Here is a 21,546-nt window from a genome sequence, read left to right as displayed (position 1 = left end):
CTCGGCGCCCCGGAAAATATCGGAGCCTCGGCTTCGATTTCAATCGGCGCTTGCTTTGTGTGTCTGCCACTGCGATTCTTTTTTCTGCCCCCTTTGTGTACGTGCTGATGCGCGTTCGCGCAGAGAGCAGAAGCGAGCTTTGCGGCATTCTTTCGCAATCTTTCCGCGATTGTTGCCGTTTGTTTGTCTCGGGCTCGAGCGTTTGCTTTAATTTTGGAAATTCTTTCATGCTTTTTGTGCTGTACATCGCGTGGAATATCGCTATCTCTCTGTGCGCGCATTTTCTAGACAAGACTGGAAACGTGTAACTCAAAATTCAAAAAGGCAACCTCAAGTTTCCAATACCACAAAGCTTCCTCTCTAGAAAGAACCGACTTTTTCCGAAGAATCGTATAACGTTTAATCAAAAACTGAAAATCAAACGCGACGATTCATTCATTCATCCCTCGGCGTTTCCCTCTTCCTATTTTCTCGTTCGGCTGATTTTTACGCTCGAGCTTTCTTCCAGTACACAGAGAGAGAGAGAGAGAGAGAGAGAGAGAGAGAGAGAGAGAGAGAGAAAGCAGCGGCGCTATCTCACGTCGTCCTTGTCGTTCGCACGCGACGGGGCCTCGTTACATTGTGTATTCATGCGCGGCGCGTGCCGAGTGAGCTCGCTATACACGAGAGAAAGAGAGAGAGAGAGAGAGAGAGAGGGGAGAGAGAGAGAGAGGGGGGAGAGAGAGAGAGGGGGAGAGAAAGAGCGAAAAGAGCAAGCGAAAACCTTTGGAGAGGAGGTTGGCTGCAGCCGCAGTGATATCGCGGAAAAAAGAGACGGAAGACGCGGGAGAGAGCCGCGATATCGCTCTCGAGTCTCTTTGATAAGTTCGGATTTCCGCGCGGCCGCTTTACTTTTTCGCGTTTTGCGTTTTTTAAAAAAATAAGGAGGGAGGGAAGCTGTCAAAGCTGGCATTATCGCTATGGAGAGCCGAGAGACGACTAAACTCCCCGGTATTACTTCATTAAGGGGGCATACCACCTTTGAAAGTAAAATCAAAATTTTTCATTAAAAATGTATAAATACTTATATAAATGAACCAAATTTTTATTACTATTCTTAGACATATTTACCTTTATTTTGATGGTTTTAGACCTTCTATATACTATATATATATGAGGGAATTTGGTTTAAATTTCATAGAAAAAGTTTTATAAGCATATTACTGATTTTTTTTATCAATTTTTGATTAATTTTAACATAACTATCATGTAACTTTTTTTCTCATCATTCATACCATAACTAATGTACTTTTAAACAATATCCTAGAATTTGAGCTCATTTGGGCCATTCGTTCCTTTGGAATCTTACGGTAAGTGAATTATGGACTCCCTACTATACGTAGGTATTATAGAGGTATATAGAAGGTCTAAAACCATCAAAATAAAGGTAAATATGTCTAAGAATAGTAATAAAAATTTGGTTCATTTATATAAGTATTTATAAATTTTTAATGAAAAATTTTGATTTTAATTTCAAAGGTGGTGTGCCCCCTTAACACCCTCTCGCTCGCGCATTTACATACTAATTGCCATTCCCGTCTCAACTAATCTCGAGCAACCCTCGGGACGCACACACGCACGCCCTCCTACATCTAGCTCCTCGATATAATCAATATATTAAATTCGATATGCAACCCAATCAGCGGGGAGTCATGACTAGAGGCAACAATAAAGCTCCTATTTAGAATCTCGACCCTCTGAGGCGAGTCCGAAGCTGCTTGACAATTTCTGCGTTTGAACACAACGCGCTCGGTTAATTCCGTCTTCTTCCACGCGATGCACATCCACACTTGGAGAAGTGAGCAAGTGGCTCCTTTTATGTAAACCTGCGTCGAAGCTGTCCTCTGCGACGCGTAATTAGGAGGAGAAGCTGCGCGCGTTTGAAACTCGCGTGTGTACACACGTCAAACCAGCGCTAAGTTGGCGACAAACACGCCGTGCATGTTTACATCGTTCGTCTACTTGCGGAAGCAGAAATCAAAATGACAAGCTCAAACGAGAGGAGTATGTATATGGCGTGGGATAATTTTCGAGAAAAATCAGCGCATCTCACAATACACGATAAAGCCTCTCGAGAATGAAGGGAGGGAGAGAGTAACATATCCGCGCTACTAAACGCGCCTGTCTGCGCACTTCCTTCCGCGCGGATGAGCCTCGAGGATGCCGCAGTGAGAGCGTCGCGTCCCCGGGGGTATAATTAAAAAGCGTCGTAGAAATAATCCGAGAAGAGAGAGAGAGAGAGAGAGAGAGAGAGAGAGAGAGAGAGAGAGAGAGCGTGTGTGCAGCTCCGAGAAGTGGGTCAAGCGAGAAATCGTTAGCGACTACTCGGATTTTTAAGAGACCCTGCCGCCGCCGCTTCTGCTCTCTGCGATGATTCACAACGACGAGCTTCAGCGGATATACATATTCCGGACGTGCGAGTGGATTTCTGAGATTTTTCGGAGGATTTAGGGATTTCCTTCTAGTTTTCGTGTGAATTTATGCAGATAAGGCAGGAGGTTCGTAACGTTCTGAGCTTAAGATTCAAAGTCTTGAACTAAAAAATATCTGTATACCAGTGCTTAACTCGCTCGACACTATAAGTGCGTTTATTTTTTTATTCCCTCACTGCGCATTTGACTCTTTTCTACGAGCCACTGAAATTCGTGTTAAGTGCGTGCTTTTTCTGCGCCCGACGAGATCGTTGACAGGGCGACAGTGACACTCGAAAAAACAAAACGTTGCTTTTTTTCATTTCGAAGAGAGACGCTCGTGGAATTTGACGCGGAAATAGAGACGTCTGAAATTGCACACGGTTTACGTGTCGATGACTCCCTGGAAGTGAATTTTATTATTATCGAGCGTCTTTCTAATTCCTGCGTGTAAAAACAAGTATCACCCACACTTCATCTTTCTTCGCGAAAGAGTCAATATCAATTTTTCAACTCGCGGTCGAAATAAACGGCTCTCGAAAGCTCCTCCTTACGCGCGTATATTGCGGGGCTTGAGTGGCTCCCGCGCGAAATTTTCCTGCTTTTCTTTGGAAATATTTTCGAGAGCCTTATAAACCCAGTCTAATTAGAAGGCTCTCTCTCTCTCTCTCTCTCTCTTGCAATGTCGTGTATATACCCATCGTCTTTGACGTCGCTCGTCGGGTGAGTTTCGAAAAATATTACTAAACATGAGAAAACTTATTACACCAATTTTCTTTGTCATTTGAACAAAATCGCCTTTCCGCATAATAATAACGCATAGTCTTGAAAAAGAGAGTTTCGAGGGTGTGTGTGCGGCGTCTAAAGCCGGCTTCGCCTCTGTGCCTCTTGACCCAATAGGAAGGAGAACTCGAGACTCGCGTGGAGAGAGCTGCGCAAGTGTAACCTTTCACTGAACCCCCAGCGAAAAGTCATCGCGGGGTGATGTACAAGAAGGAAATTTAATCGAGAAGGATGTTTTCTCGGGTAGATGGAAGGAATAGAAGACGTATGCTAAGCGATCGTATAGCGTGCGGTGTACGTGTTTGACGAAACGTATCCTGCGAAAATGTCGATTACAATTAATAATAAAAAAAATCAATCGAGTCGTTCACTTCCATGGGCTGCAGACTAAGCTTGCTCCGTCTGCTTTGTCCGACCGAACGCGGACTCACACTACTCGCCTGGCGAGCTATATACGTAGGAAGATAGCTTCGGACGGACGATGCACACACTGCAGGTCGAGTCTCTCTCTCTCTCTCTCTCTCTCTCTCTCTCTCTCTCTCTCTCTCTCTCTCTCTTGCAGTAGCAGCAGCTATGAAAAGTTTCTTAATATCGGCGAGATTCAGTTCGCAGCAGCAGCAGCAGCGCGAACTTGACTCTCGAGCGGCGCTAGTATAGTTCATTGCCTCCTCGTTTTTCCCAAGCTTTTTCCCGTTTTTACTTCGTAAAAGACGCAATTTCAGCGGCGCGTCCTAACAAGTTACTCCCGACAGTGTTATTATTGTTTCGCTGCGTTATAGTACCCGCAATAATCTTCTTTTTTCCCCTCTCTCCTCTCGGAGATTCATCGCTCGTTTATTAATAAATTACGTCGCGCAACTTTGCCGTAGATACACCAGAGAGCCCGAGTGTAATCGAGCTAGAGAAATCCGAGTACTTTTATATAACAATTTTCATCGACTGCAACTCCGTGACTTATCGCGTATTTATAGCGTCGCGCGCATCAATTATTGACGCGGAACCTTAAAAGTCCTTGACTCGTGACGCTCGAGCGCGATGCGATGTTATTTTTAGAAAAAATTTCAGCGCCGGAGATAAAATACACCGGCGGTTATTATTGCACGCGATGTAAGACGCTTTTGTACATAAGGCGGTGCACGAGGATAGGACAAGTGAAATAAAAGAAGATCATAAGTGTCCGGTTTACGTGATCTCGCGGACGGGAAGAGCAGAGCGAAAATTCAAAGCCACTTATCGAGAGACATCGGAGAGGCGACGGGAAATTCCTCACATCATTAAGCCGACACTTTCGGCCCACTTCTCTTTCTCTCTCTCTCTCTCTCTCTTCGCAAAACAATCGACAAACCTCGCAATTCACGTCTAACAAGACACATACCTCTCTTCGAACCTCCGCTGCCGTCACCCTTGCAAAAGCTTCGAAACACCGATAAAACCGCACACAGCGGAGGAACTCGACTCGACCTCGTGTACACCTCCTAGAGCTGTTTTCTCAGCTCCGTAAAAAAATACACGCCCCAAGAGCTGAGAAGACGAAGAAGAAGAAGCGTCGCGGCATCGGTAGAGACGACGACGAGGTGCGAGATGTAGGTCAGTTTTCTCAGCTGCAGTGGCGCAGCCTTAGGGCGTCCGCCGCTCCCTCGCGCTTATATGGATGAGACCACTCGAAATAATTTAACAGCGATCGATGCACCAACACTCCTCGAGGCTGAAAATAGCGAGAGACTACGCTGTTGGGATGAGGCTGCGCGGCAACGGTTATTTTTCGTTTATTGATTTTTTTCCCTCCCCTTTTATGTACTATAAATCATAAACCAACGGCGGAGCGACGAAGAGAAAGGTGAAAATTAAGAAGCGCCACGTGTTTCCGGAAAAAAAGCTCGTTTTCCAGTTATATATTTACTGCGCCAAAGCGTTTACGGCGAAAGAACGCAATGAAATCCGCGGGAGCACGTACATAACACTCGCGATAAGGGCGAGAGGGGGCATTTCGCTTCCTCAATTAGAGACGAAACGGTACATAAAACCAGGCAACTTTAGCTTTCCTACTGCGCCATCTTATCGGGACGCGACATTTTTGTCACGACTCGGCCGTTAAGGGCGACGACTTTCCATCCAGTTTTCCTGGAATTATTTACTTCTCGACTTGCTCGAATTTCCTCTTTGACTGTGATAAATTAAAAACGTAAACAACTCTAAACTCACAGCTGTCAACGCGAGCGCAAGCACAAGCAGCAGCTATCCATATCCCCGAAATCTTCGTTCAAAAAAAAAAAGCGTCCGCACAGCCATACCCATACCTATATCGTAATTGTCCCTGGCGGCCATTACGGTGTCCACGTCGATCGATCGGCCGACAATCGAGTTACGTCGCTCGCGCTCGGCGGCAGCCGTCATTCCTTCAACCGTGAAAATTTCCTCGGCCCTGCGTGCATGCACGCCCGCGCGCGTTAAAAGCCTCGTCGTCGATGCAGCCGATCGATCATGCTCTATGCGCTCTCTGTGTGTGCATGTATGTGCACTGCTGGCGAAAAACGCGTGACGCGCATCGCGAGAGCTTTGAATTATTCTCGAGAATATGGTATACCTACACTTGATTTTTCCGATACGACGACGTAGACGTTATCTCTCTCTCTCTCTCTCTCTCTCTCTCTCTCTCTCTCTCTCTCTCTCTCTCTCTCTCTCTCTCTCTCTCTCTCTCTCTCTCTCTCTCTCTCTCTCTCCGAGACTTTGAGAACGAAGCCAATTTCTCCTCGCGAAGCGAAACAAATGGGATCCGCTTTGCAACTCTCATTCCGTCGACAGCTGCGCAAGCGGGCAATTGGAACGGAGCATTGCATGATATACGTGTGTGTATTCGTGTATACAGCGGTGTAAGAGGCTGGAGAAACGGCCGAATTTTCCACAGCTGCGGATGTATATCTGGCCACAAGTCAAACAGCGATCGATCATCGTCATTATCATGCCGCAAACAAGGCAGCCTTCGAATCACCTGTCTATTTGCAGAAGCTTCTCTAGTTACATATGCATGTACACACGCGCTCGTGCACGGCTTATAATCCCTTGGCGTATTCTCACCGCGCGATACGTGTAAAGCCGGCGGAGAGCCGCGCGGCGATAACGAATGTCATTATGTGAAATAATCAGGTCGTCGCCACTAGTGCAGTACAGGCTGTGTGTGTTTCTGTCACAATAAACTCGCGACGATGCTTCCTCGCTCTTCGCTTCCATGAATATTCAACGGGGCGGGGATGCGTCGAGTTGCTAAAAAGCTGGAGACTTCGGAACTATCGAAACGTGAATCGACGATTCACCGGAGGACAATGACGCCGATAACGATGACTTGCGGAGGTGCTAATTGACGCGTCTGCTCTACTGGGACAGCGACTCTTTGAGTTTGCTCTCGGGCTCTTTATTCGCTCGGATGCATAACGATGGGATATTCAGTGGCGTAATGCGTGCGGGATGCTGCACACGCGCTGTTTATTTTTAATCACCGCCTGAGTGCCAGCGCGTATGCATAATTCAAATCCGTCCAATAGATTATTGAACATTGTATGAATATTTGATTGGACAATTCGGTATGGAAGGCAAAGTTAGCCATAAACACTATATCGGAGAAAACGGAATAATGCTGCACCGCCGCCAAGTTTTGCGACTAAAAAATACGCTCTTCCACTACTGGCATTCGCAGAAATAATCGGCCTAAAAACTTTGGCGGAATAATCACCGTGCGGCTGGCTGAAAAGCTCTCCCTCTCTCAATTGACCCAATTTCCCGACTCTCTCCCTCTTTTCTAGTGCCAGCGTCTCGCGAGCCTACTCGCGGCCCTTAAATATTAGCAGAGACCAGTCGGTCTTTGAAGAGTCCGGAGCAGCAGACTCTTTCAGAGCCGGACATAAGCTGCAGCAGTGCTGCTATATATGTAACTTGAGCTAGAGAGAGGGAGAACCGGGAATTATGTGCATTGTTTTTGAATATTTATCGGCGCCGCATTTACACGTATACAAATATCGCGCGCTCGCGAACTTTCAAAGCTCGCGTTCGAAGAAATAACAACGCGGGTGGAGAAGAAAGCTCGCGCGGAAAGCCTCTATACTTTCAATAAAAGAGCAGTAGCCCCGAGCAGCCGTCTCAAGTGCACTGCACCTCCATTCCACGTATATTTCTCGAGTCGCGCAGGTAATCGATCCGTCGGTTCTCTTTCTCCCGACGTGCATATATAAGCTTTACAGGAGCTTTAAAAATCCTTCGGCATTACGTATGAATATATCCTGCGCGAGTGTACACTATATAGCGGAGGCGCGACTTTTCCTCTCCGACAAAGTTTTTCATTCGGGGCCTCTCCTGTATCGCATATTCATGATCATTCCGAGATAGTGAGAGAAAGAGAGAGAGAGAGAGAGAGAGAGAGAGAGCCGAGGCGATAATGGCGCAAAGTGGAATATCTCTCTCGGGCGAAACTAAAGCACTGCATGCAAATGCGCGCGCGGCGTATAGTGTTGGAGGAAAGGCGAAATAAGGAGAAAGAGGAAATCTTGCCCAGGGAAATGAATATTCGGTGACGAGCGAGCAGTGTGGAGAGAAAGCTGAATTATTACGCTCGAAGAATCTTCCGCGGGAGGAAGTTGTGTGTCGCCGTGCGGCTTTCTTTTTAGGCTCCGAGGGAGTTTCTTAAGTAGAGCTGGGCTGATGAGCTTCTTTTTTTTTAAGCGAAGGAATTTGGGCTAAAAGGAGATTTCTGCGGAAGTTTCGAGCTTGCAACGATGATTTTTTTTCGCATTACTAGTGTAACGACCAATAAAACTTTTTAAAATGCTAAATACTATAGCTACTGTGATTTCTCATGACAAAGCTTGTCGCTGAGAAAAAACTTGACACATCCAAGCAAAGCACAAGTCAAGAATACCCAGACCAGCCGCACGTAATCACAGCGTAACTCTGCAACCAGCGACAGATCTCTTGAAACTCCTCGCAACGTAACCGTACACACACGCATACACACACACATGCGCACGCACACGAACGAAGCAGACGAGAATAGAGAGGGGAAACACGTCGGTTGATTCGCGAGTCGGCTCCAAAGTTTGCCGCTGCAGGCACGAGTCGCTCGGGCGCAGCGGCGGCGGCAGCGCGTCAAGTCGACTGCGCGCGTCCAAGTCCCCTTGGAATTTCGGCGATGCGCCGCTCCGACACGCGCGACCGGTATATGTATACGCCGACACACAGTGGGGGAGAGGTCTATGTGGCGTTAAGCTTGATGAGGATTTTACAGGTGATTGTTGCCGAGGCGGATATTTAGCGTTATCGTTATTAGGAGTTTAGAGATTCTTGTATGGATAGCTTTTTATGGACTGCGTTAATTTAGAAACTTTAGTCGGTTGTACGTGATAGAATGATTGGAATCATGCGGCATGGAAAAATATCGAATCTGATGTGTCTTGTATGATGATCAGTGTAAAGTACCTCTCACGTTACCGTACAAAGTTGATTGATTTCGATTAACTTTGTACGCGCATTTATCTGGAATATAACAATGATGATCACATAAGTCAGCTGAATCAATATATTCGAGCTCACGGAGATTACAATGGTATAAAATATCTATGTTCCGTACAAAGCGCACGTGTCGTTCTAAAATCTGTGTATTCTTCTTGATAATTGCTCAATGGCTTATCAATATTAATGAGATTTTAACGACTCTCACTTTAAATTAATGGCCTCACTTTTTACTTTGGTTATCTTTTAAAAAATTGTTTTCCTCTAGATAACAAATTATATAAACAGTTGATTTGCATTGACAGTAATGAATCCATGGCAATTTATTTTAATAGGGTACCAACTTTCTTACTTATTATTATTTTTGTTCAGAGTTTGAACAATCATTTCCTTATCTGACTAACTGTATTTTTAAAGCTCCAAGGAAATAATAATCAAAAATAGAACAATTCTATACTAGTGCAAATGTAGGATTTTAGCCTTGCGTAAGTTTTAGCCTCGTGTTTGCGCACGAGCGAAGCCTCTTGTTTTTAAAAAAATCGTGCACATATACTTAACTTCTCGATAAAATTTACTGGTGCTTTAAACGAGATTACTCCTTGAAAGAAAAACAGAGGAAAAAGTCAGTACGGCCTGTACACCTGTATCTATAAGAAGAAGCTCATGTATAATGTCAGCTTAAGGTCAGCTGACCTATGCTGACAGAAAAGTTTCATATCCCTCTCCCGGTCATTTTCGATAAATCACGTATACCGACAACGACGAGCCTATATAAACTGTTCGATAGATCCTGGAGTGAAATCATTCTCTGTGGCACCATTGCCACAGTAGATACACAATAATATGTTTACTCTATCGGTTTTTCGATTTTTCCTGTTTTTCCTGATATCGGCACATATTTCGAACGCTCAGTATGTACCTCCAGAGGCACTAGTCGAACCGCTAAAGCCGATTGGCCTCCGTATTTCCATACCAGGTACGTTACATCCATCTCTTCTCACAGCAAAAAATTTACTGTTACGATCAAGATAAAAAATAATTGCAGATGAGCCGGGCATTACCTTGGTAGCCTTTCACGTAAAGTTCAATCAAGAATTTAATGGACTTGAGGCTGGTACCATAGCACGAGACATCATGAAGCCGAAGAATGGCCGCTGGACTTATGAGGACAAAAGTACGAGGTTGAATGAAAATGATGTTATTTACTACTGGGTACACGTTGTTTACAATCGACTTGGATATAATCTGCTTGAACAAGAGCATACAGTAACCGGTACTATATCAATAATGATTTTTCAAAATGATCGATTAGTATAGGAGAATGATAATAGATTTGTGGATTTTTTAGATTTCTATGAGTACGAGGATTCAAAGCCAACGACTAATGCTCATTTCATAGTTCCTGAGGCGCTGGTCGAACCGCTAACGCCTGTTGGCATCCGCATTTCCATACCAGGTAAGTTTAAATATGAAACTATCCCCTTTTAACTACAGAGGTTTTACTGTTATAGCATTGTTTAAACAAATTTTTAGACGAGCCGGGCATTACTCTAGTAGCTTTCCACGTAAAGTTCAACGAAGCATTCAATGGATTAGAAGCTGGTACCATAGCACGAGACATCATGAAGCCTAATAATGGTCGCTGGACTTATGAAGACAGAAGCACGAAGTTAAAGAGCAATGATATCGTTTACTACTGGGTACACGTTGTTTATAACCGACTTGGATATAACTTGCTAGATCAGGAGCACAGAGTTACAGGTATGGTATCAATATTTTTTTTAAATGATCGGTTGGAACAGAATGATGAATTGAGATCATGTGCATGTTCAGACTTCTTTAATTACAAGGGTAAAATACAACATCAGATGGATAATAAAGGTGGGAGTTTCAAACCCCGGCCATGCGTTTATTCGACGACAAAATTGTTCGATAAAACAGGCTTCAGCAAAAATCCCTGTGCTGGTCAGCTTCTTTTTAAAGAAGATTTCAGAGATCTGGCCCAGCTAAGGAGGTCGCAGTGGACTATTGTTGAGCAGTATCCTGGATCACCCGTAATAGACCTTAATTATTTATTCATAATAGACAATTTTTGATCGCAGAGTTTTGTATCATAATCATTTTTGTTGCAAGGACTACGAATTCGTCGTTTATCGAGATTCACCTGAGAACATCAAAGTCGAAAATGGTCTGATGATCACCCCTAAGTTGCTGAGAAACGAATTTGGTGACAACTTTGTTCGCGAAGGCAGTCTCGCGTTGATTAAGTACATATAAACAACCAAAAATATTTACGTAATCCCAAGCATTTATCCTGGAAAAACGTTAAGGTCGATGATTACAATTTCAGCTGCACAGGACGATTCTTGACAGCCGAATGTTACAGTAAAGCTCGAGGCTGGAACATCCTACCGCCTGTAACTTCTGGTCGGGTCAACACTAAGAATTCTATCAACTTCGAATACGGTCGAGTCGAAATAAGAGCAAAATTACCGCGTGGTGAATGGATCTATCCCCTATTACTCTTGGAACCTGCAAGAAACATGCCTGGTTCACCCATGGAAGTTGTTCAAATTCGAATTGCGTCATCCGCTGGTAATCCTGAACTAAGACTCAGGGATGGATCTGATATTGGTGGGCACCTTCTTTGGGGTGACATTACGGGATTAAATCTACAAAAATCCGAGAATTATAACCAGAACAGACCCATCATTTATAACCAGGAATTGTGGTCGGATAACTTCCACGTGTACGAGTTGATTTGGAGCCCGGGTAGGATTGTTCTTAAAGTTGATGGGCAAGTTTACGGAAATAAGCGCGTAAATTTACCCAGTGATACACCGGTAAGAAAAATATTCGTTTAAACCATCTGTATGCACTATTTAGTAATGTGTAATGATTCTTTTTTTTATATTAGTTCTATTTGACACTTGGTGTTGCCGCGGGCGGACGGTCAGAGTTTCCAGACAAGTCCGTGAGTCGTGGTTTCGCTAAAACTTGGCGGAACGTCGAAGCTAAGGTGAGTTCATACAATATTAATCAGTTAAGAAGGTCAAACTCAAAGCTAATGTTTTAATAATAATTATTGTGAATTTTTATAGGCTATGTACCACTTTTATAAGACGACTGATATTTGGTACGGAACTTGGCAAAACGGCGCTACTTCTCTGAGTGTGGACTATGTCAAAATTTGGGCGCTATAAACGTACCTGAATAATTCATAATTGGTTAACTGACTTGATAATTACCATTATCAGAAAATGGATAGATTACGCATATGATATGAAAAAGATACCCTTGAATTTATACCGATCCAAATTGATAAAGAAAGCGACAAAATGTCGATACCGCTGTATATAGAAACTTTTATAATAAATTATTGAAATAAACATTGAACAAATTTTATTCGAACTGTCTAACTCGCCAGAAACTCAGTCAGGCTTTAGAACCTCGTGAAAAACTGGTTCAGTGGAAGAACACCAGAACATCGACCATAGGCGTACGTGAGGACTCGAATTTTCGCTCTCTCTCTCTCTCTCTCTCTCTCTCTCTCTCTCTCTCTCTCTCTCTCGGTAAAATTATATATTAAGCACTGTTTCCTCTTTATAAGGAAAAGTAGCCAAACTATATAATTATATATGATAATTCAACGTTATCAAAATCAATTTTCCCGCCAAAACGCTCTTATCAGTGCGAAATTAATGCTGCGCATTTTATCATTTGAACAATGAAGAATAATGAGGATTGTGCTGTATACCAAAGTCAATAACAAGCCAGAAGATTAAATTTTGCGCTTATTTTTATCCGAACACCTGCGAATTTGGTGCTTTATTCATAGAGCGCAAATGTTATGCGTCCAAAAATCCGTCCTACTTGATACATCCACTCGATGATAATGATAAAATTATCATGAAGTACGCGTGCACTCATTATCTCGCACGACATGTTTTTACCAAAATTGTATGCATATGCTAGCATTATTGCCTAACCAAAACTTTGAAGCTACACGTACATTGACGTTTACTCTCAATCCACGTCCAGACGAACCCCTATGTTGTATTCATGATTTTTATGAATAATTAACATCCAGCGCAGTACGAAGGTCCGAGCGTGTGCCATATACCCACACAGAGACGGCGTATAGCGGAGGCTTTCATTAGCCGCGGCAGACCCGCAAAGTTTCGCAATCCGACGCACGCTCCAGTACAGCCGCACGTATATTCGAGAAAATGATACGAAAAAAGCGCTACACGCGAAGAGGATAACAAGCGTACGACAGATTATACGGCCTGATTAATTTAAAAGCCTTTCACGCTCGACTTCTTTGTCCGTAAACGAAATCGTGGCTGCATATCGATGACAAAACGAGTGCCTATACATACACGGCATCGATTTTCCAAGTATCGATACAACTGCGACAACGAAGAAAGAGAGTCAGGTACACTAGAGTGAGAGAAAAGCAAAGAGTCCAAGAACAAAGGACGAGATAATCAAAATAAACGTTCGAGCGCGCACGTACAAGTTGGAACTATCGCGCGGCGATTAAACGGCGCTTCTGCGCCAAAACTTCCTCCTCCCGAGAAAAAGTAAGTATAGCAGGGAGAGGGAGAGAAGATGACCAGCGAGAGAGAAACTCGCATAATTATGCAGTCTGCTGCATCCGTGCAAGTGGTCTCTGTACCGATCTCCCTATACCGGAAACTTTGGCGAATGCAAATCCCGAGCGCGCCATACTAATCTCCTCTTAATTAGCCGCCGCTCGCTTTCCTTCTCTCTCTCTCTCTCTCTCTCTCTCTCTCTCTCTCTCTCTCTCTCTCTCTCTCACCCTGCACGTGTGGACTATACTATACTGGACACACGCGATTGCCTCGTCTATTTAGCGCTAGTTCGATGTTATGCACGTATAGGCGAGTTGATGCACAAGAGTTCGAGGCATGACGTGACTTTCGAGTGAGATAGAACGACTGGAAGTTGGAGGCATTGATGTATGGGCCGCGCATATTCGCACGTCGAGTCCCTGAATGGACTTGATATTGCTCGGACGAGCTTTGGGATTGCTTCGGTCCACGTTTGGGTTATTTTTGGCGATAGGAGGGTTTCGCATAGCTTGGGATCAGCTCTTTTGATGTGGGACTCACCTAATTGCTCGTTTGGTCGAGTTGAAGGGGATTTAGATAGTGTGTGACACTCACCTGAAACAGAAAAGACGAAGCTTTATTAGTAACGATTATTGAGATGTCGATGTTTCTATATGGATCAACGATCGATCCGAATATTCTCTAAACAGTGCGCGTATAGTGTGCGTAGAAAAGCCGTCAACTCGCAGTTAAAAACTCGAGCATCAAAATGAAGCCATTTATAACCAGTCGACGCATCGCACGCGCTGCAGCCTCCGGCGCAAGCTCACTCTCTGCCTCCTCAAGCTCTCCTCGTATAATTCGCCGGAGCTCTCGAGTGCGCGCACTGATTTACTGTAAATTAGGGGGAGGCCAAGCGCCAGAATTAGCCGAGGGGTTTGCGAACCGTGTGGATCGTGAACTTGTCGCGTGCGCTCTGAGAGAGCTCAGTAAGACGTGTGTGTGTGAGAGAGAGAGAAGCAAAAACTAGGAGTGATTTGGTGAGGTCGGGATAAGTGTTATACTGGGGTTGGGTTTCAAATGGTATGGTTATTGTTGATGGGTCGAGTGATAAGTGGGGAGAGATAGTAACGCGATGCCTTTGTTTTTACTCCAATGACATTGCGCTATTTCTGGTGAACAATGGAGCGACTCAGACGGTCAACATTTCACCCGTTGTAGTCATTATTTAACCGATGGCTCCATGATCGTATTGTTTTACAAGATAAATATACCAATATTTGCGAAGCCTTTAAAGCACCAGGTCATTCCTCCCGATCCATCTAGCTTACGAGAACGAAGGCACATTCAAACGACATCAATTTCGCGACCGAATTCCTCATCTATTTCCATCAACAAATCGATTTTTCATCCCGCGCGCAGAGATGCAAGCCTAAAAATAATACCTCTTCCTCTCCAGCGTAATAACTCGACGTATGACTCTGGTCGTTTGAGCTTTTCGAGCCAGCACCGTTAAAGAAATAACAGCAAGGCATAAATCCGTGTGACATTAGGCCGCTAACCCTCGGCCGAAAATCTGGAGCAGTGCCAAGGCTGCTACTGCTGCTACGCGCAACGAGCGAGAGAGAGAGAGAGAGAGAGAGAGAGAGAGAGAGAGAGAGAGAGAGAGGCCAAGGGAAGAAGAGAAAGAATCCGGTGACAAATTTTCAAGAGCCGGACCAAAACAAGGAAACAAACGCTCTCCCCCCCCCCCCACTCTCTCTCTCTCTCTCTCTCTCTCTCTCTCTGCTCTGTTTTATCGTCGTCGTTAAGTTGCGGGGGGATGGAGCTGTAGGTATGGAGGAAAAGTTTTTATTGGCGGAATTCGCTAAACGGCCGTCGACGATTCAATTGCCCTCTCCCAGAACGTGATTAAAGTTTTTCCTTCGTGTTTACGCCGTTCTGCATTATTTACTTCAAGTAGATCAACTCGAGCGGCTTGTAAAACTCGTCGACGCGACGAAAAACAGCAGTTCCATTAGCTGTTTGCTCGGAAAATCACATACTCGCTTTCTTTCGCGTAAACGTGTACGTAAATGAATCCGCCCACGAGCTTCGATAAAGGCGAGCAAACACGTGTTACACAGCTGTAGGGGCGATAGGTTACAAGAACCACAGCCGTCAGTTGTAACAACCGGGGCAGGGAAGTCTAAGTACTCCTGATAGGATTTGCCTAGACTCGCGGGTAACTTAGAGACAGTCGGACAGTTCTGGCGCGTCGGCGTATAAGAAGGGACGTCGTGAATTCGGAAGATCGTAAATCGCTAATCAGAATTCCCGACGGTCGCGTGGGTGCAGTGCGTTCTATACACAAATCCTCTGTGCCTCTTGGGACGACGCGAGCGATTGTCGATTGGACAGGGATACTCGAGCTTTTTGCGTCATCGTGAAATTAAATTCAAGTCGCGAATCTAACGAATTCGTCGTCGTCTCTCCGTGGATTTCGTTAAACTCACTCGAAGAACAATACGCAGTCGAAAATTACATCACGACAACGCGTATTTATCACAAAGAACAAACAGAACGCGCGCAGCGAGCCTGGAGCGGAAAATCGATTCGAAACTTGAATTGTCTATTAATTCGGGGAACACAACCACTCGACTTCGTGAGCTGATTCCTGGCCAGCGTTATATATACACTCCCCGACGCCACGACGGCGCGAGAGAGAGAGAGAGAGAGAGAGAGAGAGAGAGAGAGAGAGAGAAGTTATCTAACCGACGTTAGAACTGAATTGAATATCAAACAGTCGACTCGAGTTGAAATCAATTTCGCCATATTTCTTGGCCTATTTCACTCTCTCCGCGCGCGATATTCCCAATAAATCGCCAGCTCCAAAAGCACGTGTCTAATCTACTGCACGAGGATACGCAATTGTAATAAAAGGATTTTACGTACGTTCGGCTGTTTACGTTCGATGTTATATGATAATGGGATATCACACATACGTCGCCCGTGTCGCATTAAACCGGAATCACGCATGATTCAAATTGTCACATTAGAGCCGCGACTGCATAACGCTCGTCTCCTTATCATATCCTTACGCAAATTTCGGCCTGATCAGATCTTGATCGACGCCAATTTGTAAATTACATACTAGTTCTGCAAAGGCTCGACAGTTCGGTGTTTAAGAGATTATTCGATTCATCCGCCCTTTGTTCTCTCGCCTAAAGAGTCGGAAATTAGTTTTGTTCTCTACTGGCATGATTCGTCAAGTTTCGCTCGTCTAGTTTTCTTCTTCACAGAGTCGTCGCAGTCGTCGAAGATAAAGCAGCAGCGAGTAACGCGAAACTCGCGCGTGACAAGTTTGCGCCGATAACAATTACTCGAAATATACGCGCGCGAATTCGCGATTAAGCGAGTTCGCGAATATTTAACTTTCTCTTCATACACACCGACTTACTAGTTCAAATAATACATCGTAAGTGTATGGTGACGTCATAAAGTCAAGCTAGTATTGCGTTAATCACGATATTGCGCGGGGGTTATACGTGTGCTCCTGCACTGATTATTGGATATCGATTCAGGCAGAGAGGGATGGCAATTTTCTTCACTTTCCCCTCGAGAGGAACGAGCCCAGCGCTGTGCTGTGACACGCTTTTCTTTTTCGCGATTAACCCAAATAAAGCGCGAGCGCGCGGTTGAGAAGCTTGCGACGTATAAATGTTAATTAAAATGACGAGGGGCGTACATATACTTTATTTTTTTTTCAACGGAATTGAAGGGTCTTTTCACGTGGAATTTCAGCGCTATTTTGAATGCGTATGCGCGATTTGATGAAAAGAAGAGGGAGTAGCTCATTGACCGAAAGCAAGCAGTAAATTAGTCCGGAATATAACGCGCTCATAATGCATGAAAAGCCGCGCGCGATGATTAAAGCGCCCGCTTGAAATTGCATAACCGCGCGGAGAAGGATAAAACCGCCTCTTTTCTAATCCTGGACGACAGAGCTCGCGCGAGTGTGTATGTGCATGTGTGACGGACGACGTTTAACGCTGGAGCTGGCGTTTACGCCCTTCACTTTTAAGTCGGATGGATTAGCTGCGGCTGAAGGAAAGAATATTCCTGCGGGCGGAGAATCTAACGCTTGATTATTTCGAGTGGATGCGCTAAATGATTCACGGAAGGAATTATTTATTCAAGGAATGAATAAAATCATTACACGACCATCCTAGACACCAGGTTCCCTTCCCCTTACCCCACGAAAAAAAAAATTCTATGCACAACACAGCTGCCTCCCCTCTCTCGCAAGAGGCACCTGCATGAATTTTCCCGGCGCAATCTCCGCGCTTGCAGAGGAAGGAATGTTTCCCCTCGGAAAACGCGAGAGAAACAGACGCGCGTTTGTCTGGATAGGAGATTGAAAAGCTGAAATGATACGGTGTGTTTTTTTCCTCTTCGCAATTTTCAGATGTTACACTGAAAAATTCCGAGAGGCGTCAACACGTAGTACGCGACCGACACCTCCGGGGTATAGACGTACGTCTTCGGAGAAGCCGAAGACACGAGGGTAGGATAAAAGGAAGAGAAAGCTCATTGTCACGGGCGAGCATTTTGCGCTAAACAACGCTAAAGTCCCGTCCGAGGGGGGTTTCATTGTCGGCCGACGACTAAAAGCGTACTTGAGGCCGAGAAAAGCCGAGTCGTTTTTTTCCCCTCAGCCTATACCATCTAGCTTCTCCTCCCCCCTTGTGTACCATAGTACACGCGTTTTCTCGCTTTTTTGCCCGGGCAAGCTCGCTCGCATTCTTCTCTCTATCTCCGCCTAGCTCTCATCCTTTTTACCTGATCTCCTCGCAAGCTCTCTCTTGCTCATCCTTGCTTTTTGTCCGCGCGTTTTCTCCTACTGTGCACGCGCTGCTCGGATATTGTTAAGGGGAGGCTCGTGTGGAAGCTCTCTTTTTTCAATCTGGTTTTGTTGGCCCCATTGCCCTGAGAGATGCGTAACTTTCTTCCGAGGAAAATTTCCGAGACACGCGCGTGAGAGAGAGAGAGAGAGAGAGAGAGAGAGAGAGAGAGAGAGAGAACAAATATTTATAATTGAGGCAGGAAAGGGACTCGTTATACGCGAGAATTCGCAGGAAAAAAAGCTGCTCGCAGACGCGAAAACAGCGACTTAAACTCGCGCGTGTATCAAGTCGTCTCCTTCTCGAGCTAAAGCGCGACGTTTAACGCGCACCTCGCATTGCACACCCCTGTACGCGTCGTCTGCAGCGGCAACGTCCCTATCTCTTAGGCGCACCTTGCAAGCGCCGTCGTCTCATTGTCTTTATACTTCTTCTTTTTCCTCTCTCTCTCTCCTGAGCTGCTTCTTTCCATTGCGACGACGCTTAGGTATATACGGGCGTATCAGCCGGGGCATGCGAGGCCTTAATCGTCGCGTCGTTTAAACTATTTTTTATCTCCGACTGCAGGCTCGCAAGATGTCCTCGGAAGGTATACGGTGAGTAATGCCTACTTTAATTGCGGATCGAAGATTATCGGGGGATCAGGCCAAGCGTGAGGTAATTGCGAACGTTTGTCATTAGGTCTGCGCAGATATACGTATATACCTGGTGAGCTTGAAGCTTATATCGCAATTAACCGACGATAGATCGATTTATATACATACGTAGCCGCGTGTGAATCACATCTCTCTAATCGACGATTAAAAGCTGCGAGTTGTACGCATCGCCGTGACGTTATTTCATTTAAATCTCTCGAGTGCGCCGCTAGAGGGTCCTCGAGCGATCGGGAATTTTCAAAAGTCAATCGAACGTTAATTCGAGCGACGGGTCGTGCGCAGAACGCGGGAAAAAAGTTCGCGCTATTAACTCGTCCTGAATGGACGCTACTCTCGATTTTATGCGAGAGAGAGTGAGTGAAAAGGGTGATAATCTCGCCCGACGATTACGGCTGCAAGCTCTCTTTGAAACACCAGTTAAATAATCCGTTAACGAATTTGCTGAAGAAACGCGATTAAAAGTGTAGCTAATAGAGCGAAAAACTTGTTGAACGACGCGAGCGCTTGTCAAAAGGGGAGGCATTAATCACTAAGCTTTACACTGCGCGTTCGAAGCTTGATTTTCAGAAAACCCGAGCTGGCCTACTTTTCGCTCTTATGTCAAAGAACTCTCGATGGCTATACGAGAACTGCCGAAGAGTTTGTTATCACCATCATCATCATCATCATCATCGAGGGTTTTTAATCAGTCGATGGAAACTTTCCAGCTGCATTGAGCGAAGGAACAAAGTTGTTATGTTACAGAATGTTACATGCACCCATTAGAAAGAGAAAAAAAGAGTCTCTATATCCTGCAAGTCACATACCCTATATCTCTGTTTACATGTAGCCTCTCTTTCTCAGGCCAACAACCTCGAAGCTCGCACACATAGCTCTCGGCTCCGCGAGCTTTTGAAACTATCTTTGGGGCATACGTGGCAAATAATTTCATTAGGCTACTGTCTACTCTGCGGCGCCGACGTGTGGCGATGGGTTTAGAGGAGAAACGTTTTCCCTGTTGCGGCGGAGAGAATACGAGGCGATGACGAGTGCGTGGATGCGTGCGGCTTTCGGCGGGGGATGGATTAATTTGCAGGGACGGAATTTTGGATACACGAGCTGTGCCCGATGCGGATGGGAATTTCGGATATTTGCGCTATTAGAAGAGGATCGAGAGGCGCATATGAAACGAGGTATTCAGATTGTTGCAGATTGTGCTGACGGTGTAGCTTTTCCTTGAAAATGTCCACGTTTTAAAATTGAAATGTATGTAAGAAACGTCGTCGTCAGACTTTCGCATAAAGATTGATATTGCAATTTCGAAATTGCGAAGAAGAGCAAACCTCATCCGAGTTTGCGTTTCATATCAATCTAAATATCGCGGTAGGGAAGATATTTGAATTTCCCGCCACAATATACCGCGACGCGATTTATAGTTTCTTCGACGAATAATAATTTTCCAGCGTTTCGACGGCCCGCATCGAAATAACTATTTAAATTAAATCGACGCACACAGGACATGCAGCCTGCAGTGCCGGGCCAAAAGCGTCGATAAAATTTAATTATAGCCCTGATATTTTTCCACGATATCGAGCTCGCGCGCCAACATCGCATCCCCCGTCCCCTTCCCTCCCTCGTGTTACGCTAATACGACACTCGTGGGAAATCCACATTATAACTCACGCGCCGCCTGTTCCAATGTTCGCTTCGTGTATTTATTGCGGTATTATGACAAACGTTAAAACTTTCACTGCATATAGTGTCTTGAAAAATATTACAAAACGGCCGCGTATAATAAAAAGGCTGCCTCTCGCTCGTCGTGTAAAATATTTTACACACACGCACACGGAGCCGTAAAGTCTAGTAATAAAGCCTCGAGTATAACGACGCCGCAAGTTTATTTTTACATTTTCTCTCATTGCGCGGCACCAATTCGATGATTCGAGGGGGTGTAACAGTACAACGGGCTGCGCAACAATAAGCGAATTATAATAAGGCGATAAATATGATCAAGCCGGGAAATTGGAGGTGAAAAAAGGCGCGTATTTTGTGCATAATATACAGTATACGAGTGCAGTACTCTCGAGTGCATTCGTTATGCGCACTGATTTCGCAGAATTTAAATTATATATTTCCAGAATCGCTAATGATATTAATGGCAGTGGAGGGCCGATAAATAACAATTACAGAGAGGCTCTCATTTAAATGAACAGCTCGCACTCTGAGAACGAGGATTAAAAATGTATCACCCGGACAGAGTAAACTAATTATTTCATGCGACCGAATCCAATTGAATAATTGGAAAAGGGAGAGAGCCACACGACCGAGGCCGAATTATTTCGATATCATATTGAACGAATAGACCAAATGTATACGCGTGTGCGAAAAATAATTATTGCTCATCGTAAAAAAAGCTGTTTCGACGAAATCGGCTTTTTTCAATTTCGAGAAATATATATACGTACACATTTTTGTGTTCCAATTTATTTCCGCTCGGGCGCAACAAAACGATATAGAAAAATCGTAAAAAACGGCGCGATGAACGTCGCGTCGCGCGAAAAATCATAAAATCCCGGGGCGAAAAAAAAAAATATATATATATATATATATATATATATCGGGGGAGTAGATAGTCTCACTCTGCCTCGGAAAAAGAGTTAACCAGGTGCGGGACTTTTTCCAGTGGTGCGCGCGCGCGAAGCCACCAATTTTATCGTCCTGT

At 44.8% G+C, this 21,546-nt stretch overlaps 2 protein-coding genes across 18 annotated transcripts in view; one reads left to right on the top strand and one right to left on the bottom strand.

The window, feature by feature from the left end:
• LOC103317445 (dystrophin, isoforms A/C/F/G/H) overlaps window positions 1-21,546 on the bottom strand; it is a 218,745-nt gene that overhangs the window by 82,502 nt on the left and 114,697 nt on the right. The gene's annotated exons all lie outside the window — the stretch shown is intronic.
• LOC100313520 (gram-negative bacteria-binding protein 2) lies at window positions 9,415-12,134 on the top strand. Its single transcript, XM_008215396.4, has 9 exons — window positions 9,415-9,705; window positions 9,775-10,002; window positions 10,078-10,185; window positions 10,263-10,490; window positions 10,563-10,783; window positions 10,863-10,996; window positions 11,080-11,572; window positions 11,647-11,748; window positions 11,831-12,134. Exons 1-9 carry the CDS (start codon window positions 9,573-9,575, stop codon window positions 11,930-11,932), a joined length of 1,749 nt encoding a protein of 582 aa, XP_008213618.1. The 5' UTR covers window positions 9,415-9,572; the 3' UTR covers window positions 11,933-12,134.

Source organism: Nasonia vitripennis, chromosome 3 (genome assembly GCF_009193385.2).
Source record: "Nasonia vitripennis strain AsymCx chromosome 3, Nvit_psr_1.1, whole genome shotgun sequence".
Taxonomy (NCBI): domain Eukaryota; kingdom Metazoa; phylum Arthropoda; class Insecta; order Hymenoptera; family Pteromalidae; genus Nasonia; species Nasonia vitripennis.
The sequence above is the reverse complement of the archived record's forward strand: the minus strand, read 5'-3'. Positions and strand labels throughout refer to the sequence as shown.